The sequence below is a fragment of the Myodes glareolus genome, chromosome 12 (assembly GCF_982192425.1).
Source record: "Myodes glareolus chromosome 12, mMyoGla1.1, whole genome shotgun sequence".
Lineage (NCBI taxonomy): Eukaryota > Metazoa > Chordata > Mammalia > Rodentia > Cricetidae > Myodes > Myodes glareolus.
In genome coordinates this window covers 31588663-31610648 of record NC_142037.1, presented here as the reverse complement: position 1 = coordinate 31610648, position 21986 = coordinate 31588663, and the positions used below count along the sequence as shown (strand labels likewise).

Below are 21986 nucleotides of genomic sequence, written 5' to 3'. Positions count from 1 at the left end.
ACTCTGGACCCTGGAACATGTGTGTGTCAACAGATGGGGCAAGGGTCTGGTATTCCTCTCAAGTCAGTGAGGAACCAGAGCAGGCACGCAGTTTAGGAGGAGGGTCTTCTAAACCGAGTAAAAGAGAAAGGTCTTAAAGGAGAGGTGTGGGGTCAGGGCCTACGTGTCCCTTTCATGTCTATAAATGAACAGCCAGGAGGCCAGATTTCCATTTGCCCAAGGCCAGAGGCTGTGCTTCTCTGGACCTTTCCCAGAAGGCAGCCTACAGGAACTGTCTAGGCTTCAGCAGAAGTGGGGGCTGGGGCTGGCTACGGTCCCAATTGTGCCTGGAGGCACCTGGTGTCTTTGGATGAACCACGTTGCCCTCGGGCCCTCTTTTCTTCCGTCTGGGAAGGATGAACCTGAAATGGGTCCTCTCTAAGGCTTCCTTTAGCCTAACCTGATCCAATGCCAAGCCTGCAAAGATAACTAAGAGTCAACAGAAACTCGGGGGAATTTTTCTCCACCAGAAACTTCCTTTGTGTTCCTTATAAAGAAAAAAAAAACTAAGAATTATCAGAAATAGCTACATTTTCCACGGACACTGGTGACCTTGTAACTTTTTTGCTCTGCAACCCATTCTCTGTTGGATGTGGCGGGCACAGACTACAATAGCTATGCCTGTAAGGAGTGTTCTTTGGAGGACAGACAGGAGATCTGCCTTAGTCAGCTGATGTAGGGGACCCAGGGAGAGGGCGATGATAAGGTTTCCCCGGCCCAGATTGCAAGTGGTTGTTTTTCTCCAGTTCCCAAGTACACATGGTTTGGACATTCAACTTTGAGAAAACTGGCACAAATCTGGAATGCTCCACTTGATTTGTGGGTGTGTCCGTGTGTTTATGGACATACTCGTGTGTGCAGATGCAGACATGTGCATACGTGAGACCTTGGGACAGCCCCGGGTGTCCCTTCTCAGGTGCCATCCAGCTGTTGTTTGTGCTTTAGACAGGATCTGTCGCTGGCGTGGAACTCGCCAGGTAGGCTAGGCCAACAGCTGCCCAGGGAGCCTTAGGACCCTCCTGCCTCTACCTCCCCAGCTCTGAGGTTATGAGTATGGGCTACTTTTGACACAGGACCAGGGGCCTTCATCTCCCCAGACCTGGATTTTTAGAATCCTAGGAAAATTGCAGAAGACAACTGGTTCGACCCTCGCACAAGTTCCTCTTCCTACTCAGCATCCCTACCAGGTGCCTCTCCCCCATCCCACTCCCCATGCTTCTGTTTGGATGCCTCTGATCTCAGAACAGGCTTCCTCCCTTACAAGCAATTTGTTCTTTAGGAAAGTCATTGATACTTAGGGCGTCTTGGCTGAAGCCTATTGACCCCTGTAGGGCTGACTCTAAACTCAGTTCTGGCCTCAGGACCACACAAAGAAATCCTACTTATGTTTCCCAAAGGCCATCTGATGGTTGAAAGCAACTCAGTCTGCTTCCCTCAGAGGCCTGGAGCTGGAGGCCCTGTGATTGTCATCATTTGCAGACCCTTCCAGGCTTTGACCTTCTGAATTTGTCACTCTTGAAACCCAGCTCTGGGCCTGCCAGTGCCAGGAGTAACAGACATGACCATGCAGAGCAGAAGAGGACCACACACTTCCTTGTTCTAAATACTCCTCATTGGCCTTGAGCTAGATGCTGAGTCACGGGCTGATTCACAGAGTTCACTGGCTGTCAGCTGGGGTTGCTGTTCCCCACTATTCTCGCATTGTGGGCTATGACCGAGGCATTTGTTTCTTTTCTCTGTGGTTGTGGCGGAAGATTGCTGGCCCGAGTAAAGAGCATTGTGGTGATCTTTCTTTTTCAGCTTTGCTCAGCATCTCCGGCTACCCAAATGTCTTGTGTGTGATTTTTTTTACTCGGTGCCCTTCCTACACACCCACAGCCCTGCCATTAGCCAGCTCAGTGAACTCGGCATGCATCGGGACGACTTCAGTTATCAACAAAACAAGGTAGAAATGGACAAGAGCAGAGTCCCGTGACCCACACCCAGAATCACTCTCTGGGCAGTAATAGTTTTACAGTGCATTAAGTCAATAAATAACAGGTGAAGGTGACATTATGGGTAATAAAATCAGAAATCTATTTGTGTTACCATATTAGTACATATAAAATTTTATATTAATATATTAATACATGTTATATATGCAGGCATCCAAGTAAAAGTAGCCACAGTTTAGAAACACAATTTGTAAACTGTTGACTTATGCTTTGCTGCATTTGATAGTGTGTGGTAATATTCCCTTTATAGCAGCATGGGGAAGCGGACTCAGAGGACCCCTAGCAGGTCTCTGCTTGCTCTGGCTGAAGCCCCTGCAGTTTCCTCCACACAGGGGCCTCTTACAGCTTATTTCTGAGACAATATGCGGTCGTGTCCTTTCTTCCACAAGCCAACTCGTCAAACACCTGAAAACCCAAAACGCATCTGACCTGCCCGAGGTTTCCTTCAATGCCTCACCCTCTCCATCCCTGCCCCGAACACGCTCCATTGCCTTTATGTGTGGCTGTAGACTAAACACAGGAAACACTTTCTCTTCGTGATTTCCCGGCCCTGTCTCTGCTCACTTTTGTATAATATATAAAATGCATAATATTGTGCTTCTTGCACTGATGTAAACTGACTTATGGGGCAAGCTTGGAGGACACAAAGATACAGATACTGCTGGCTCCACATCCCCTCAAAGATTTAAAGGAAAAGATGAATACACAGTCAGTAAACAGTCTCCCTTTCTTTATCTGTCTTATTATCAACTCTTCTTTGAACTTCATGTTTCTAAAGTAGTAGAGGTTTATTTTTTATGCACACATTTACACGTAGTGTATGTTTGCAAATACATATCTAAAAATAGATTGCTGTCTTTTTTTCTCTTCCTATAAAAAATTAATATTAAAGACACTGAGGCGATGGCTCAGCAGTTAACAGCAAACTCTTGCTGTGCTTGCCAAGGATCTAAGTTCAGTTTCCAGCCCTCACAACAGCCTCTAGCTCCAGGTCCAGGTGATCTGACTCCCTCTTATGGCCTCCTCGGGTACTGCACACATGTGGTACACATACACACACAGTTTTAAAAACACTAATTAAATCATATGCAACTTGCTCTCTTCTACCTAATGAAATATTATAGACAGGACTTTAAGTCAATACATAGGACAACCTAACCCATATTTCTGGGCAGCTTTACAGCATCCCATAGTAAAACTAAATATGTTTTATTCCATCATTCTCTTAATCTGACTTGCCTGTCTAAGCCATGTCATAAATCATGACCTTCCACATGCCTCTGAATTTATTGATGCCTTTGCTGCTCCCAACAAGGTTAAGACATTGACAGATGAAGCAGACAACGTATTGTTTTTTCTTAAATCTCTATGTGTGAAGTGTGTGCATGTTCATGTATGTGTATATGGGTTGCTCTATATGTTGCATGGCACATGAGTGGAGGTCAGAGAACAACCTGTTTGAGACAGAATCTCTTGTTCCCTGCTGTGTACCAGACTAGCCACCTTCCCATCTCTCTGTAGGTGTTGACAGAGGCTTCTGTCCAAACCAGGTCCCACATCTGTTTAGTCCCAAATAAACACACAGAGGCCTACATTAATTATAAACTGATTGGCCTTTTAGCTCAGACTTCTTATTAACTCATAACTTATATTAGCCCATAATTCCTGTCTGTGTTAGCCATGTGGTTTGGTACCTTTTTTGGCAAGACAGTCACATCTTGCTTCATCTGTGACTGGATGACAACTGCCAACTGACTCTTTCCTGTTTCCAGGATTCTCCTGTTCTCCTTGCCCCACTTCTACTTCCTGCCTGGTTGCCCCGCCTACAATTCCTGCCTGGCTATTGGCCAATCAGTATTTATTTAAAATACAAGTGATGGGGCACAGACCATCGTCCCACAGCATGTAGGAGCACTGAGATCTCAGATGGGCATGGACATGTCCAGATGTTGTTTCTGGGCATGCAAATTCTGTTCCTTTTGCTTGGACAGCAAGCACTTCACCTACTGGAGAGGGCTCATTCTTAATGCTCAGATACATGGTCTGTTAACTTCCCCTCAAGGATTTCTGGGATTTTAACTTCTCTAAGAATGCCCCTTCTCACATGATCACCATGATAAATGTTGTCCTTTGGTTGTGCCTGTTTGATAAGTTGAAAGATAATGTCTTCCACCAAGAGTAGTGATACCTGCTCTTGAATATCATGAATTTGAGGGAGACCAGCCTGGGATACATAGCAAGTTCAGACCAGTTTGGGATTTTAAATGAGACCCTGCCTCAGGAAAAAAGAGAGAGAGAGAGAGAGATACAGAGACAGAGAGGCAGGCATTATCTGTCACAATCTCTTTGCATATTTATGGATTTCAACTCTTTGTTTTGAAGTAAAACTTCCTTTTCTCTTCCTTTTTCTGTGTCTTGGCTATCCATACTGTGTGTTTGTGTTAACAAATTATTTGTGTTTTTCAATCAATTATAATAGTTTTTAAGTAAACAAAGAAAAAAGGAAAGTAATCCCTTGTGTGTTCCAGCTTCCCTTTCTTTTAAATTTATTTCTATGTTTATTGACATGTCTGTATGTATTTGTGTATGTGTTGTGGACCCAAAGAGGTGGACGAGGGTGTCAGATGCCCTGGAGTTGGAGTGACATGAATGCTAGGATCCAAACGTGGATCCTCTGGAAGAACAGCAAGGGCTCTTAACCCCAGAACTGTATCTCCACCCCCCTTTCTATCAAGCTGTCATTTCTTTGTATTTTTCCTTTGATTGTGAAATAAAATTTGTTTATCTTTTTCTTTAGTCTTTGGTTTTCCTGTCTTGTTTGAGTTCTTCCTTCAACTCAAAGATAGACCACTATCCTCTTTGTTTTCATTTAGCTTCTATTGTGTTATCTTTATATCTAAATAAAATGGAATGTGTGCAAATAACTCTGTATGTCAGAGTGTGGGGAGGGTAAAGTGGTGATCTAGCTCCATTTTATTCTAGATTAGTAACCTAATATGTAGCATTATTATCAGAGAAATTGTCTTTGTCGCTTTTCCGTATGCTATGGTAAAATACTCTGATGGAAGCAGCTTAAGGGGGAAAGGCTTTTTTTGGCTCACAGTTGGAGGGCGCGATCTACTATGGCTGGGAGATCACAGCCACAGGAGTTTAAAGCAACTGGTCACATTGCCTCCACAGTCATGAAGCAGAGAGCTGTGAAGGCCAATGCTCAGTCCAGCCTAGGGGATGATGCCACCCACAGTGGGGAGGTCTTCCTACTTCAAGTGACCTAATTAAGAAAATTCCCTGCAAGCATACCCAGATGCCTGTCTCCCTAGTGATTCTAGATCTCATCATGTTGACAACTGGAATGAACCATCACATGACCCTATCCATGCCAAGTTAATATGCCATTTCTCCATATGCGAAGTTTCTCAAACAAGCTTAGATCTATATCAAACTTTCTAGTCTGTTCATCTAATTGGTTTCTTTATGTGTGTGGAATACATTGCTTTAATTATGTAGAGCTTTCCTTTAAAACTTTTTTCAGTTCTTGCATATTTGAAATCATTTGCATGAATTTAAAAATGATGTTTCCTCGTTTAAAAAGGGATAATTGCTTTCAATTTATACTTTATTTTGGAGATATTCACATTTTTATATTATCTTTTCCTGTTTAGGTTCAGAATATGTTTGCAAGAAACTTAGATTACTATTGTTATTATTTACTTTTAGTTGATAGACTAGTGATAATTATGACATTTTTACACTCTTAGGCCTTTGTCTCATATATCTGTGGTATGATTCTTACACACCAGTTAATTCACACACAGCACGATCAGGTATCTTGAGAGAAACTGACAACTCTCACATAACTTTAAACACAGTGTTTTTAATGATTGGTCCTTTTTATCGTACTTATTATTAGTCCTTTTACTATGTCTAACTTATGAGTTAAACTTTACCATAGGTCTATGTATAGGAACAAACGCAGTGTATTTATGGTTTGTGCTATCTATGGTTTCAGGTGTCCACTGAGCATCTGGGGACCTATTCCCATAAAAGGGGGAGAGCTAAATATGTGTCCTATTGGTTCCAAATCTCTGCAGAATTCCGAGTAACATCCATTGATAGTGCTCACTGCCCAAGGCTGAAGAGGCTGTGGGTGGAGAAAGACTGCTCTGTTTGGTAATCAGGAGGAGGGGGGAGACTTCTAAGCACTGAGACTTTTGTGCCAGGTAGCAGGAAAAGTGGAGATGCTGCCAGAGGCCTCATCCCTTGGTAGGAGGGGTGTGAGAGAGCAGCGGGCAGTGGGGAGGTGGTGAACCAGAGCCGGAGGAGGAACACTGAGGCTGGCAGGAAGAGTGAGGAAGGACTTTTGCCTCAAGTCAAGGAGAACTGGTGCTGGCCATGGAATGCCCTGCAGGACTTGAAAGCAGGGCTTTGGCAACACTTCTCAGGAACACTGGGCTCTCCGTCTTTGCCAATCCCTGGCACGTCAGTCATCAGTGGTCATACTTCTTCCTGGAAAGGACCTCTGCTTTTAGCCTTTTCCTTTGACTTTCAGCCCAGGTATGACCTGTGTGTGTGCAGTCATCCACTGCCTGCCACAACTGAAGGTGAAAATGGTGACGAACGGTCTCCCCACCCTTCTCTAAATACTGCCACCTAGGCCTCTGCTCTGACCTCCAAGCGTTCGTCCTCTCCCAAGGCCTTGTAGCCTTGCCCTTCAGTGAGAGATGTTCCAACTGACCCAGGCCCACCCCTCTGTTTGTGGGTAGAAAGTGCCTGAACTTGCAGAGGAAAGTGGTCACCCAAAGGCTGGTGTGGATTCTATTTGACCCTGTGTGCTCTTCTCCTGCATTGTGGCAAGGTTCTGCTCTACTAGGTCTCCTCTCACCCTAAACCGGGCAGATCTTCACCCCTGCTGTGTGCTAGCTCCTCATCACTCCATAACCTGAGTTCTTCTCCCCAGAGTCCTGTGGGGCCTCTGAAGACCTTCTGTATCCTCAGGGCTGACCCTTGCTCTTCTGGGCTCACCCAGGCTCCATCTGCAACCAGAAGTGACAGTTCTCAGGCCCGATGGTTGATGTTCTTGCATGATCAGAATAATGACCAGAATGAGCATACCCTCAGACCCAGAAAGGCCCTGGGAGTGGTGTCCTATTCCTTCACACAAGGGTGAGGCCCTTTCCCCACCAGCTACACAAAATGGAGGTCTTCTTTTAAAACTCATTCTGTCTACAAATTTCTAAGCACTGCTCATGATACTTTACCAAGTTTTTAACCTGCCCAGGTTCAAATCCCACCATTCCCACTAACCGCCAAGCTCAGTAGACCACTCTACCTTCCATGCCTAGTCTCTTTATCTGAATAACGGAAATAATGGTGGTGTTTCATTCACAGGACCGCAGAGATGGTTGATTTTGACAACTTGACAGGACCTAGAATCATCCAGGAAACGAACATCTGTCGGTGTCAATGAAGGTGTCTCCAGAGGGGTTTCACTGAGGTGAGAAGACCCACCCTGAGTATGAGTGGCACCATCCCAGGGCCTGGAATCCTGGAGGGACTAAGAAGGGAAGAAAGCAGGACAGTGGTGGCGCACGCCTTTAACCCCAGCATTCAGCAAGCAGAGGCAGGGGAATCTCTGAGTTCGAGGCCAGCCTGGCCTACAGAGCGAGTTCCAGGACAGCCAGGGCTACTCAGAGAGATCCTACTGGGGGAAAAAAACTGAATAAAAAGGGAAGAAAAGAGAGAGAAAGTGAACTAAACACCAGCATCCAGCTCTCCCTGCTTCTTGATTGTGGACCCAGTGTGACCAGCTGCCTCACCTTCCTGTGACCACATCTGGAGAAGCCATCAGCTTCTCCTTCCGGGTTAGACCGCATGCTCAACCCAGGAGCCCAAATAAACCCTTTTTTCCTTCATCCATTCTGTCACGATTTCATCCCAGCCACAAGGAAAGCAAATAATACAGAGGGCCAAACAAGTTCACGACAGAGGCCACCCCTGAGATGAAGTTTCTTTTGATGGAGATGCCTGCCTACTTGGCATTTCCGAAGAAGTCCCCTGAGGTAGTGATTCTCAGAAACCCAGACTCGCAGGGCGGACTTAGCGTCCTGGCCTCCCCGCTTCCAGGGAGCCCGAGTTTCTGCTGGTCTAGTCAGAGGACACCCTTTGCAAACTGTCGACGTCCCAGGGCAAGGCCAAGCAGAGTGCAGGTGACTGAGCTGTGCCTTCTCTAGGCTGCCGGGTGAGCGGCAGTGTCTCTCTCTACCCCTGACCCTCGGTGCTTTCCTCCAGCCTTAAATGAGGAAGATGTGTAGGGGCTGGAGGGGACATCAGAGCTACGGCTGTCAGACTGTTACAGGGGTGGGTGTGAGTCTCAGGGCAGTAAAGAACTGAACCAGGATACATGTTACAAATAGAAACGGAGCTTTAAAAAGGAGAGAAAGGAAGGAAGAAAGGAAGGAAGGAAGACAGGCAGGCGGGAAGGAAGGAAGGAAGGAAGGAAGGAAGGAAGGAAGGAAAGAAGGAAGGAAGGAAGGAAAAACTTTCCTCCACCCCAAGAATGAGAGTGGACTAGTAAGCCCATATGGGAAATGCCTCCAAATTGCTGGGCCGGGAGGTCATTTATATAACACCATTTCTCTGAAGTCTGTGTCAGGGACCCCTAGGTGGGGTGGGGGGGTGGCGGGAGGGGGGCAGAGTGAAAGGCTCTCATTCACCAATTGGCTTCCTTTATATGTTAATCTCAATGTTGCCTTCTCTAGTCTCTGTTCTTCAGCCATGAGAAGAGATCAGGTTAGGTTGTCCTCACTCTGGAGCCCCCTGCTCTTTCGGTCATATCCGCCACATCTCTGCGCTGTTGCTGAATTGCTGGCTCTTCATTCCTTACTGAGAGGTGATGTGTTCTCCACCTTTCCCTAGAACTTAGAGCAAGATCTAGAAGTTGGTAGGTGACTTGTAAATGCGTGGTTAACATATGCTCATTTAATGCAAAATGACACACCCAGAGGGCTTTATGACAAGAGTCACTCGGTGTCTGAAATAGCTTTTCCTCTAGTATCCTTTACATCAGTGGCCCGCCACCTGTAGCCAGATCTGGGGAGTGCTCAGGGCCATGCAGAGTTCAGCTTTACTCAGCTTGACAGTGGCAGAGAGCCATAGCAACCAAGAGGTGTCAACTATATAGTTTACCAGGACTGAGAGGCTATCTGGAAGTAGAGGCTTGAAGCAAGAAGTGTAGATGTGAAGAACACAGACCTGCGCAAAATCAACAGTTGGCAGAGGGCTGGTCCCCAAGAATTCTTGCTCCTCCAGGTCCCTTTTCTTTACAGATGGGCGAGGGAACTCTGCAAGGCTGAAATCCAGGGTCCCGGGCCCCGCCCACTACAATAGTAACAGTACTATGCCCCGGGGTGGCGAACCCTCCTTCGCGCCCATCGCAGCGTACCAGGGGCCCAGGGGCACAAAGGGACCCGGCCGCGGCAGTTTTGAAAATATCAAGGAAGTTGATCTGGGCTGGGGCCCAAGCTGTGACGACGAGGGAGGGCGGGAGGAGGAGGGAGGGATGCGCGCGAGGCCAAGACGGCGGGCGCGGGGCGGCACAGCTCGCCCGGCTCCGGCGGGCAGCGCGGCGGCCCCAGCCTGCGACTCCGGGGATCCTTCTCCGGCCACACCGCCTGTGAAGCTACACAGCGCCGCATGTGTCCCCACGCGGTTCCCAATCCCGCTGGCCGCGCCTAGGGCCGGCGGTCATTGCCTGGGGAAGACCCCGGCTTCCCGCTCCATCCAAGGCGTTTTGAGCACCACTGGGCCCTGCAGAGGCCCGTGCAGAAGGGACCATGAAAGGTAAGCAGACTCCCTGGATTAACCATCCTTCTCCCCAGGAGCGGGCAAGGGGCACCCTGACGCCTGAGCTACAGGAGGGTTGAGAGTCCCCAGAGCTGGGGAAAACATTCCAGATGCGATGAGGGGGGGGGGGGCTGCTTTTTGAGAGGAGGGCAGTCCTAAGTCCAGGGGAAGAGAAGAGGGTAGAAATGAACACACATGGCACTTGCAGTGCCGGCTCACCGCCATTGCCTCGAAACAAATTTAAAGTACAGAGAAGAGTCTGATCTGGTTCCCAGGGAGCACAGAAAGATGCTCGGTGTAGACCACAGCTGAGGTCCCATCCCAGGGGCTCCTGCAGGCCCCACCAAGGCATAAGCTGCACTCTTCCCCTCGAGACAATCATGCCAGTTAGAGTCCCAACTGAGTCCTGCCCTTTCTGACATCTGAACTCTGTCTGACCCTCCATGACCTCTGACCTGGGGACCATGAGCAAGCCCTGAGGGCCATGCAGAGTTGGAATGGAAGAAGGAGCCTTTCTTGATTCCAAGCTGCTGCTCCTGGGTCCTGGAGAGCTCCCTTCCTGGCCCTGGGGAGTGGGGGAGAAGAAAACTTTGGAGGAGTCCTGAGGTTTGGGGTGCTCTTTCCTGCACCTGCTGGTAACCTTCCTCTGTCAGTCCAGGGGATGCTTGTGTTCCGACAGTGAGAACTTCACCACTTTTTCCTTTCCTGAGAGGACCTTGGGGATGGTGTTCAGGGCTCTAAAACTACACTCTCAGGTGAGGCTGAAAAGGCCCCGTGGTACCAAGAGGTCCAGCCCCCATCTGCCAAGCCTGCTTCAACTGGAGCCGCTGTGGTTGGTTCCTTTGGTATTCAAGGGTTGGGTCTTCAAGCGAAGACAACTCTATGACTCATTCAACCTCTGCATTGTAGAGCAGAGGAAACGGAGACTCAGAGAGTAGGGCTGAACCTGGATGTGCGGCATGTTCAGCATCCCCATGACGCCCACACTTTGTTCAAGTTGCCACTGATGGTATCTGGAAATTCATAATGTTTTTAACCAAGCTTCTCCCCGTCCCCAACTTTCATTTTGTGCTGTGCCCCAGGAATTTCATAGCTAGTGTGGAAGAGCAGCGTACAACTCACTGTTAGCCAAAGGGTCTAGAGCCCAGGACTCTGACCTCCAGCCCAGAGGTCAGTCCTTCCTGCTTTCATACCCCTCCCCCTTACCCGGAGCACCTTCTGCCAATGCTTTGCTCTCTGATGGCCTCATGGAGTCTTAGACCAATCTGGGTAAATCAAGCCCTGGGGAGTCCCCTTGGCAGACCAAGAAGAGCTTTGCCATGGGTCCCTGTTTCTAGCTGCTGCCTCCTTGGCGCTCTCTCCTCCCAATTCTCGTCCTGGGGCAGGCCATTTTCTGAAAGTTCTGAGAATACATCTTGCTATAGTCTGCAGACCACAGGCTGCCCTGGACCTTGCCGATGGTGCTCGGATGCTGTACTTCACAGTGTGCTTTTGACATGCCCCCCCACACACACACACAACTGCAGACAAAATATAAAAAGGCAACAATAGGGCTCAAAACTCGTGCTGGGAACAAAAGAGCAAGTGTGGATGAATATTTCTTAGGAGGTCCCCAAGAAGGACCAGAGACGATTGCTCACTCCTCCTGCTCCAGTTCTGGTGTCTCCCCAGATTCCAAGATACTCCCCTTCACAAGTTTCAGGGTAGCTCTTTAGAAACCTCCGGTGATTTCCTGTGATACCCCAGGATCTCAAGGGGTACAGAGCTGTCAGGAGAGGAAATGATTGACTCCCAGCATGCCTCTTGCCCAGTAGTCAGGAAGAGCCGTCACCTCTACCTATGATGGACCGGGCAGGGTTGAAGGAAACAGCAAATGTTTGGCCTTTTCCACTGCAGTGAAAAGCGTGGTGCCCTTCGGAGGGGGCGAGGGGGACTTTGCAAAGAGGCCCTTCCCCAAGGGAGGCTGACTTTTCTGGCTCCTCCAAGGCCCCACCAATCTTCCAATTACATCGGCTGGCAAAGGACCATAATGTCCTCTGCTCAAAGCAAACACAGTGATGTGATGTTTTGTGGAGGGAGGGAGGGAGGGAGCATTGGTGAGGATAGTATTTAAACCAGAAAACAGACCCGTTGAGCACCCCAGGGTCAGGGCCCTGCTCTGGCAGCCAGGATGTTTCTGCTGATGGTGAGTGGGGGAGGGGCTCCCTCCTGATGGTGGCCAGCCAGGCCTCCCAGGTAGCCATGTCTTTTTACGAAGGCTGGCACCTGGCCTCTCTCACACATAAGCCTAGGAGCAAACAGCTGCCACAAGCCTCTTGGTGACAAGCCCACCTCAGAGTTTCCCACAGCCACCTGTGACAGCGGCTTGACAAAAAGCCCTCCCAGAGCCTTCCAGAAGCAGCCAGGTTGGCTGTAAAGGCTCAGACATCAAAGACGCGCAGTTTGCAGCTCAGCTGTGTTTTTCCAGTCCTGGTTCTGTCACTGTGGTCTCTGGGCCCCTTTCTCCTCCTGAGTGTTCTTGAGGCCTGGGAAACCCTGGGTCCCAGGACCTCTTGATGAACAGAAGTGAAGTGGTGGAGGGCGGTGGGAAACATGTTTGCTGTGTGTCTCTGTCCCTGATAGATATGTGACCCAGCTGCCTGCCTGCGTGGGAAGCACGGAGCCGGGCTCCACCACTCCCCGGCGCTAGAGGAGCAAGCCATTCCCCAAAACTTAGAGAGGACCCTGAAACACAGAGTAAAGGCAGGCAGGGAGGAAAGAAGGTGGTAAAAACACAGCCCCATGGGGCTAGAGAGAAGATTCAGCAGTTAAGAATGCCAGTTGCTCTTCCGGAGTACCCGGGTCTGGTTCCCAGCACCCACATGGTGGCTCACAGCTGCCTGTCACTCCTGATGCAGGAGATTAGATGCCCTCTTCTGGCCTCTACATGTGTCGTGTACACACATTGGTTCACAGAGCTCCATGTGGGCTACTTTGTCTATATGTGTAAAATAAAAATAAACTAATAAGACAAAAAGAAAGCTCCGTGACTGACATTTGACTTTGGCCAAAAGGCTAAAAAATTATCCACACTGTGGACAAGGCCACCCCTCAGCTTGCTTACTTAGGAGGCAGCAGGCCATACCCTCCATGCTCAGAAAGGAGACTAGCATCTAAACCAAGGAGCTAATGGCACTAAGGTGAAAAGAGCCGCCCACTGGTCCAGGAGCCACATAGGTCACAGGGATTTGGATGGTAGAGATCAATTCCAAGATATCAAAAGTTCTCATGAAAAAGCTGTTGCCCTGCTATTCCATCTGGGGTAACTTTAAAACCAAAAGACTCATATCTCAGAGCGAATTTGTGTGTGAGAGAGAAAAGCATGCTGCTTTGTGACAGGTGCTGGTGGACAGCTTGGCAGTTTCTATGGATGCACAGCTGGTCTGGGTGTTAGAATTGGCATCCGGGGTGGTATGATGGGCATTGAACTCTTGCATACACTCCACCTGCATTCAATTATGCTATGCTTCTCTCTCTCTCTCTCTCTCTCTCTCTCTCTCTCTCTCTCTCTGTGTGTGTGTGTGTGTGTGTGTGTTGTGTGTGTGTGTGCTGTGTGCTGAGGTCAGCCCAGTCTTTCACAGACCAGCTTTATCACAGCACAGCGCACCCTAGGCCCAGTCCCCTCACCAAGGATGGATGATGCCACAGAGAGGTATCAGAATATGAGGATTCATAAGCAGTCTGTCTGCCCATTCTCTGGCACTCGAGAGAGCTCACAATACCTGTTTATTTTATAATGTGTTAACCCTACATACACACTGGGCTGAGCTCTTTTAAATCAAGAATCACACCATGCTATTCTCAGAACTGAGCTCAGGTGATAAAAATGCGTGTAAATATGTATTAACCAGATGTTAGATGCCAGGATCCTTTGTCTTGAGACTGGAGGCCAAGAAAGCTACAAAGTGCTTAGATACCACCCTTTCTCCCAAGGAGCTTTCCCTTTGCTGGGACACAAGGTTTGTACCCTGTAATTATGAAAGAGGCTGAAAGTGGCCATTGTTACAAAAGAGGTGTCAAGGAGAGAGTGTGTATTTTTCTAGCTTTTTTTTTTCTTTTTGGATGTTCCATAGCCTTGGATATGAACTCCTGGGGTCTCACTGGGCATTTTCCCAATTGGACATAGAATGATTGTCCCATACATAGTTCCCCAAGATCCTGGCCTGGGTTTCTAGGGATGTCAACAACTTTATTAGAAGCCACACACCTTTCTTCAGAGTTAAAGGAAAGTAACTTCACTCCCATCTGAACCCAAGCGGGACAGCTGCTTATTCTGGGGTGTCACCCTACCCCTTCCAGACAGCTAACGTATATGGGAGACCTGCGTCAGGGGATGAGGCACAGAATCTGAAAGGGAAGCAGCTTTGCCAACTGTGGCAGACAAGGCATGCACATCCAAGGGCAGCCCTGGATGCTCAGGACAAGCGGTGCAGAAAAACAAAGAGGGTAGCATGGACAGCGGACTCCACAGGAGTCCCAAAGGGCAAATGAATAAATGTTCAGAAAGGGCTCCAGTTAGGAGTCAAGGGTGGGGCAACTTTGAGAGGCTAGAAGTGGTGCCAGTGTGTGTTGAGTCTTGGGTACTTCAGGAAGCATGCTGGCGAGTAGACAGATTTGCCTAGGGTTGAGGGCTTGCAAAGAGAAGCTGAAGGCTGTGGACCAGGGCAGCCTTGTGCCCTGGTGTCGCCTATTGTCCTCGGAAAACCCAAAGGGCTTGTCAGAAAAATGCATATTTGACACCTAAACTAGGCTCTCTGACAACTTTATCCTGTGCTGGGAAACCTCTACTTTTAGAAAAACAAGAGGAAGGTAGCAAACTGGCCATGGAGCCCAGAGGTTTCGGACACAGGTGAAGAACAAGGCATGGAAAGTGGGAGGGAGGGAGGGAAGGAGGGAGGGAAGGAGGGAGGGAAGGAGAGAGGGAGGGAGGGAAGAAGTGATCCACAGAGTTGAGGGAGAGTTAGCAGGCTGGGAGGAAGCTGGGCTGCATGGGCAAGAATATGGCAAAGGTGTAGGGACTTCCATGTGAGAGCTTCAGCAGAAAGGAATGAGGCTCTTGGGGTGAGAAACAAAGCTGGGACAGAAGGGGTGGCCAGCACTCAATGGAAGGCGAAGGGACAGAAGAAAAGGGAAAAGAACAGAAACAAGGTGATGGAGGAAGAGCAGGAGACCCTGTCACAGGTATGGAGAGGCGTCCGTGAGACTTGGACATTTGCTTTCCTAGATTGTTGTTTCATAAATTCAGAAACTTCTGGAAGGGAGAGAAATACAGCCCTTAGGAAATCCCACACCCCAGAGCTGGCAGATGGCAAGACACAGATGGACATAGTTCAATAAAACTTTATATGTGCTTTATATACACACACCTTTTCCTCCACAAAGGTAATAAGATACTATCTCTATTACTCTGTCTTACATAGTTTAGTTATTTTTACATGTTAAAATTTTTTTTGATGGGGTTGGTAATGTGTGCTGTGGTATGTACCCCATAACTCACAGGCAGAAGGCAGAGGACAACCTCTGGCAGTCAGCTCTCTCTTTCCATCACATGGGTTCCAAAGATTGAACGCAGGTCATCAGGTTTGGCTGTGACTACTTTTACCCACTGAACTACCTCACCAGCCCTGTGTGGTAGTTTTCTAAATTAACAAAAGGTAGAGGGGATGCAGGCTCCGGACAGAACTTGTGCTTGGTATATGCAAAGTCCTGGGCTCAATCTCTAGCATTAAAATATTTTTTAAAGAATTTGTTTAAAGGATGCATATGTTTTCCCCAGGTAATGAACATAAATCTAAAATTTGTTATAGTTTGTAATGTTCCATAGTATAATTCTACAATAGTTCAATCAACCTCTTATTTACAGGCATTGATGCTATCCAAACTTCCACTCAGTCATATTATAGCATGCAGCGGTGAACTCTATAGGCACTCTTGCTGGCTGCATAGTTATCCTCTTAAGAAAGTACCTAGAAGGGACACTGAGTCAGAGCAGAAAACTCACTTCATGGGGTTAACCAAACACTGATTTCTTCTAAATACACATGGGACCCCTCCCACACCTGTTTCCTTGTGCTTGAGGGAGATGCCAGTGTATTGAGGGAGCCAGCGAAAGACAAAGAAGTTAGAACTCAGCGTAGCTGATCTTTTCAGAACTTGCTGCCTGGAGTAGGGAAGTCTTCCACAAGGCAGAGAAAAGAGTCTGAGCACTGCCTACCTGCCCAGGAGAGAGTTTCCAGCACTCTGATCCTGCCAAAGCCTTTTGGTAGGGTTCAGGTAGGTGAGAGGCTTAGCCTAGTAGAGACCAGGAAGGCATGGGGGCGGGTGAAGACAGAAGCTGAAGCCCATTGGTGCAGGAGGAGCGGCAACCGTGTTCCAGAGAGCGAGCAGGGTAACCCGCAGCGTGCGCAGGGAGCTTGAGAATCACAGATTTCAGCTAAGGAGCTCCAACCTCAGTATGCTCCGTTCACAGTTCACAGGCACGGCAGGAGGGGGATGGTATTCTCCAGAACAGCGTTCTCCAACATGGCGCACCTCTGAATCCTCATTCCACAGGATCAAAATCAATGAGTGTTTTTCCAGATTGACAGAAAGTTCTGAGGTCAAGTCCGTCTGAGAAACATAGAATTAAACATGTCCTTTTTTCCCTCAAGACTTTTTGAAATATTTGCCGAGAACTTTCTTTCCACCCTCCCCCCCCCCCACCCCCCACACACACAAAGGATGTTTTGGAACCATGCTCCGCAGACACACTTTGTAAAACGGACTTCTTGGAAGTTGGAAGTTGGTCCTGAGGGTGATGGGGGGTGGGGACGTGGTAATAGATGACAGCTGTGATTGGGGTTGTGCTGGGAAAACAACAGGACCCAAAGTGACTGCTGCCCTTACTCTACATCGGCGGTGTGCACACCTCACGCTATCCCCTCCTTCTTGCTGTGTTCACAACATCCCTAGTAGCTGGGAACTTGAGAAGTGAGAAACGGTGGCATTTCCCAGAGCAGACAGGCAACAAGAATCAGGCAGGCTGCTAGCTCCCATCTCTCCCATCCCATTAAATTCTTGGGGCTCCAGGGAGTGGAGGAGGGGCCTGTGATAGCATCAATTAAAGAACTGCTTAGACGTGGGGTGGACCTTGGGTTATCAGAGGGTTAGAGATGGCTTAGGCTAGGTTAGGGTTAAGATTTCAATGAAAAGCTTGTGACCCAAAATGCCCCCAGCGGGGTAACAATGGATAAGAGGAGTACATTGTTTAGAGAAAGGAAGGCTTAGGCTAAATCAAGAATGAACTCACAGATTTCTGCAGTCACCAAGCACACAGTGAGAGGCCACAGAGGGAAGGCCTAGAAGGAGGTGACAGGAATAGAAGGGACATAGACGCTGGCAACTAAATAAGGGCGGAGACTGAAGTGGAAAGGAGTTGGGTATGAAGACACTGCGGGGCCTGCGGGGCGTGGAAGCTGTGGGTGCTACTCGCCCAGCTGAGCATGCGGATCTGGACGGGAGGCCTGGCTCCCCCGGAGCTGAGAGGGACAGAAGATTCCCACCAGGCTTCAGAAGAACCCACAAAGCCGTGGAGAGGGGCAATAGCAGGCGGTTTCTGATGAAAACAACCCCGGGACCTTAATTATAGCGTTCCCCAACCTTAAACTATAGCCGTCCTGAAACTTTAAATATAGCATTGGCTCCTGAGAAGGTTTCCCACATCTCTATTTTTCCTGTCCCAGTTGGCTGTTTGGAAAATCCACTCTGAACTCGGCTGAAGATAATCATCAAAATATGTCCCTTGGAGTGCCCAAAGAAAGACCTTTTATTCGATTCCTCAAATTTCCCCCTTCTGACTTGTGCAGGAGAATTCGGCCCCAGAAAAAGAAAAAGAAGAAAAAAAAAATGGAGGGATGAATCAACCACACATTGCTTGGTCAACCAGAAGAAAGCTGGTGTCAGGGACGGTGGCAGAGTTAGCAGGTGGTTAGTGCAAGTACATCCAGGCTGCTTTCTACCCATAGCAGGAAAGGTCGAACCGGGTTTGACCCCAAGAAAGTCAGCAGCTGCAGCAACCAGGTGCCAAGACGTGCATGCATCAATCCAATGTTCTACCTGCCTCTGGCAAGCGAAAGCTTAAAAGCAAGGAATTCCTCCTCTCTGGCCGTCCTTCTGGCTTTTCAGTTGGAGATTACGCCCCCAGGTACCGGTGGAACAGAAGCCCTTTCAAACCTGCCGTGTTTGCTGCTACCTTATGAAGCTGGCTTGCAGCACGGGCCTTTAAAGACGCTTTGATGTTTGCCCTTTTTTTCCAAGCACATTGCCCGCGACGTAGGCTACACGAAGAGCAGCACCCGGCCATGTCTTCTCTCGGGAAAAGCACTCTGTCATTGTCACAGCTCAGAACCCTTGCGGCCTTGGGACAAGGAGGCAGTGACTGGTTCTCAGAGCCTTAGATATTTGCTCTTTCGTGATTCCCAGGGCACTATGCTGATCTAGGTGTCTCTCAGAGAGGCTTCACGGAAGTTTTTAGGTCTAGGCATGGCTTCTCTGATCCAGTGTCCCCTTCCAAGCCTATCCTGTTCCTGACGTCGAGAGCTGCAAAAAGGAAAAGAGAAAGCACGCACGTACTTGTAATGGAGGGACTCCTTCCTAGAAGGGTAGCCTGCTCCGTCATATCAGAACAAGGCTCTCCTTGCTGTTTCAGACACCCAGCAACCTTCACATTTTACAGAGAGGTCACCATAACTTTGGGCAAATCCAAAGTCCTAAATGTCACATATGTTCACGCCCGCACCCCTCCCGACCACTCCTCACCTAAACAGGAATCCTACTAGTTCCAGGAAAAGAATGTTTTATTCAGTCTCCGGCTAGCTCTGCGGAAGGGAGGAAGGCCCGCCTAAACTCTGCTGCCTCCCCCGCACCCCCTCCCCACCGTCCATTCCCAGCAGTTCAAACCTGAAGCCTCCGAGTGATCATTTTTGTCTCTGCCCTGTTAAGCTCTTGCAAAACCCCACGCGTCAACACTCCCTTGGCCGTAGAGAATCCCAAGAATAAAACAGATTGAAACCATATTTCTAATGGTTAATCTTCATTTGTTTTTGAATTAAAACAAACTCTTGATTGCACCAGCAGAGAACATTCAGGCCTTCAGCAAGAGTCAGCACGCTACCTTGACTGACGCCCTCTTGCAGCACCAGCCCCGGGCTGACCTGGAGGAGGTGACACAGTGCTGGGGGGACTGATGGGTAACCAGATGGCAGGCCTGGGTGGAGGGGTCCTACCCCAGCTCTCATGTACCATCCTGTAGATGCTGTGTGTGTGTGTTGGAGTCTGACCCCAGTTTCCCAGACTTGGGGGAGCTGTTACTGTCCTTGGGTCTTTGTAATGGGACACCAGGGATTCTGACATGTACGGTCCCTTCTGATAGCTAGTGTATCCAACACCAAAGCAGCTCGGCCCAGAAGGCTGAGATGGGAAAATGGGAAGATGAAGGAAAACTGTTCTCCTGCCTCAGGAGACCTCATTTGGCCAGGCCCTAGGGGCGTGCCCTGGTTCCCACCTCGTTTCCATTCATCTCCCCAGCAATCTTCTCTTCCTCCGGGATTTCCTTGCTCTCAAGTCTGTGTTCATCCGGTCTCCAACAAGAGAAAGCTCAATGAGACATAAACACTCCGAGTTTGTTCTTACACAAGGCTTGGCTTGCGGGAGCCCCACAAGTGCTTTGGATTATGTTCTCATTAAAGTGAGAGAGGCCGAAGTGGCAAGCTGCCGAAGGGTTCCAGATACAAGCCAATCAGAGTCCCCAAGGGCAGGATTCTATGCTGGACAGCAGGAAGTCAGGGGATGGGAAGAGGAGAAACCCTCTTTGGGGACTGGGGAGGGCTATGAGTTATAGAGCTGAGATGTCACCACCAGGAAGAGAGCCACCACTGGTCTAGGGAGAGCTGTCACCTTCCCTCTGTGGACCAGGAAAGCGGTGGTCCTTATGAATGTCCATTGGCTAACAGCAGGCAGATTAAGGGGCTCTCACTAGGCAAGGGTGTGACCGAGCTGTTCTGGGAGGGGTGTTTGCTGAAGGCTGGTGTCAGCCAGGCTTCATTTAAATCATCCCAGATTCCTTGCAAAGGCTATAAACAGCAGAGTGATGAAATTGCCTCTGGAGCCAGAACAGGGAGGAGGCCCTGTTATGAGCATGGGCCAAGAAGCACCACTAAGGAGTGGGGGAGAAATGAGGGGCATGGACAGGAAGGAAGGGGAGTCTGTCCGAGGGACTCAATGGGAAGATCTGGACAGCCCCCAGAGTGCAGTGTTCTAAAGCGCTTGTGGACTGAGCTGCCCTAGCTAGCTGCTGAGGCTTTAGTTAGACAGGGAACAGAATGGCCCCAAGAATTCTAGTCCACCTAGCCGGAAGCTTTTGGGAAAGAGATCAATACCCTGTAAGCCTAAGCAAAGCAATCCTTGTAAACTGTTGGCAGGTTGATGCAGGGATCACAACCTAAGCTGCAAAGCAAGGCTGAAAAGGTTGGTTTCCCGGGGTGCATGTAAAAGGATGTGTTGCACCCCATACACCGTATTTCTTGTTCCTATTTTCCTCCCCCCCCCCGCCATTCTTCTTTAAAGTGCTTACTAGCAGGCACACACACACACACACACACACACACACACACACACTTACTTACTCACCCATCTATCAAATCCAGAGACAAATTTCTCTAATTTCTTATATCATATCCTTCTCAGGGTACTTGTAGGGATCAAATAGGGCAGTGGAGTAGGGGTGTTTTTTCCATCTTCAGCCTCCCTCAACTCAGAATTCCTCTGGAGGTGGGACTCTTGAGTCCTGGATCCGGAGAGCCTCGGGTGAGTCTCCAGATAGAGCTGTGGAACCACTATCCAGAAGCATCATGAAAAATAGTTGCGAGGTTTCAAAACCAAAGTTGATGCACGCTTCTCCGAACCAGCCTGCTGGCCCTTAGAACTCAATCCCTGGGCGTGAGAGCTGGCCGCTGAGTTCCACAGAGGGGGAGTTCATGACCCTGGAGCACATGCAGCAAGGGACTTACTCCAGTATCAGCTGAGCTGTGACAGACCTGGGAGCTCAGCAGAGGGGGCTTGTGGCAGTGATAGGACCCTGCTTGGTTCCTTTGCAGGTGAGCCCATTCAAGGTTGCCTCTACTTCCCACGTGCTCTTGCCCACTGTCTCGGTTTCTTTTCCTGATGCTATGACAAGCTAGTCTGATGAAAGCAACTTAAGAGAGGAAGTGTTTCTTTTGGATCACAGTCAGAGGTGCAGCCCAGGATGGTGAGGAAGTCGGTGTGAGCCTGAATCACTTGGTCACTCCCATCCCCAGTCAGGAAGCAGAGGGTAATGAGTGATCACTGCTCAGCTCCCCTTTGCCACAGTATACCAGGATCCCAGCTAGGTAATGGTGCCCGCTGCCACAGACAGGTCTTCAAGTATTATAATCATGATAATCATACTCTAGACATGCCCCTGAGGCCCATTGCCAGGTGATTACAGATTCTGATAAATTGACAGCAAACCTTAAGCGACAAATCTACTCTGCATCTCAGTTTCCCAGTTGATTACAGAGGTCACAGGGCAGCATTTGGGATGTGAGGTCACAGGGGGCCAAAACCCAAGAGGGTTATTAGTCCTTGTTACAGCCCTCAAGGTCTGCCTGCCCAGTGAAATGCCTGTCCCTTCTCCTTTCTACCCTTCGATTTTGTAGATGAGCAATACTCAGAACTCTGAAGAACTTTAGTCTGTCAGCCAGAGAGGGAAGATTTCGGAATCCAGCTCTTGGCTTCTCCGCTTGTATTGTGTGTGCCGTTAGTAACATTCCTAATGTCTTTGGCTCTCAGTCTCTTTGACCATAAAACTGATACTTTAGGCTGTAAAATTTATAGGATTGTTCTGATGATTGCCTTGAGGCCAGACCCAACGCTTCGCCACATTTCAAAAATGAAACATGAGGAAAACAAACTGGGCGTGGTTGCTTCCGGCATACTTTGGCGCTTTTGTGTTTAGGTAAGAGGTGATCGACAAATGTGTTAGCAGATGCATAGCTGGACGCTGAAAGGAAACAG

The 21986-nt window shown here is 48.8% G+C and overlaps 1 protein-coding gene and 1 long non-coding RNA gene across 2 annotated transcripts in view; one reads left to right on the top strand and one right to left on the bottom strand.

Annotated features, from left to right (window-relative positions):
• The first annotated feature begins 9608 nt into the window (after positions 1 to 9608).
• The window catches only part of Scara3 (scavenger receptor class A member 3), a 33417-nt gene continuing 21039 nt past the window's right edge, over positions 9609 to 21986 (top strand). Inside the window, exon 1 of the mRNA XM_085698661.2 lies at positions 9609 to 9872. Coding sequence (XP_085554787.2) covers positions 9866 to 9872 — 7 coding nt within the window. The 5' untranslated portion in view covers positions 9609 to 9865. The remainder of the gene's footprint in view (positions 9873 to 21986) is intronic.
• LOC148120241 (uncharacterized) lies at positions 15239 to 21333 on the bottom strand. Its single transcript, XR_015739471.1, has 2 exons — positions 20580 to 21333; positions 15239 to 18491 (listed from the first exon to the last, which is right to left on the bottom strand). It is a non-coding gene; the product is annotated as an uncharacterized LOC148120241 (long non-coding RNA).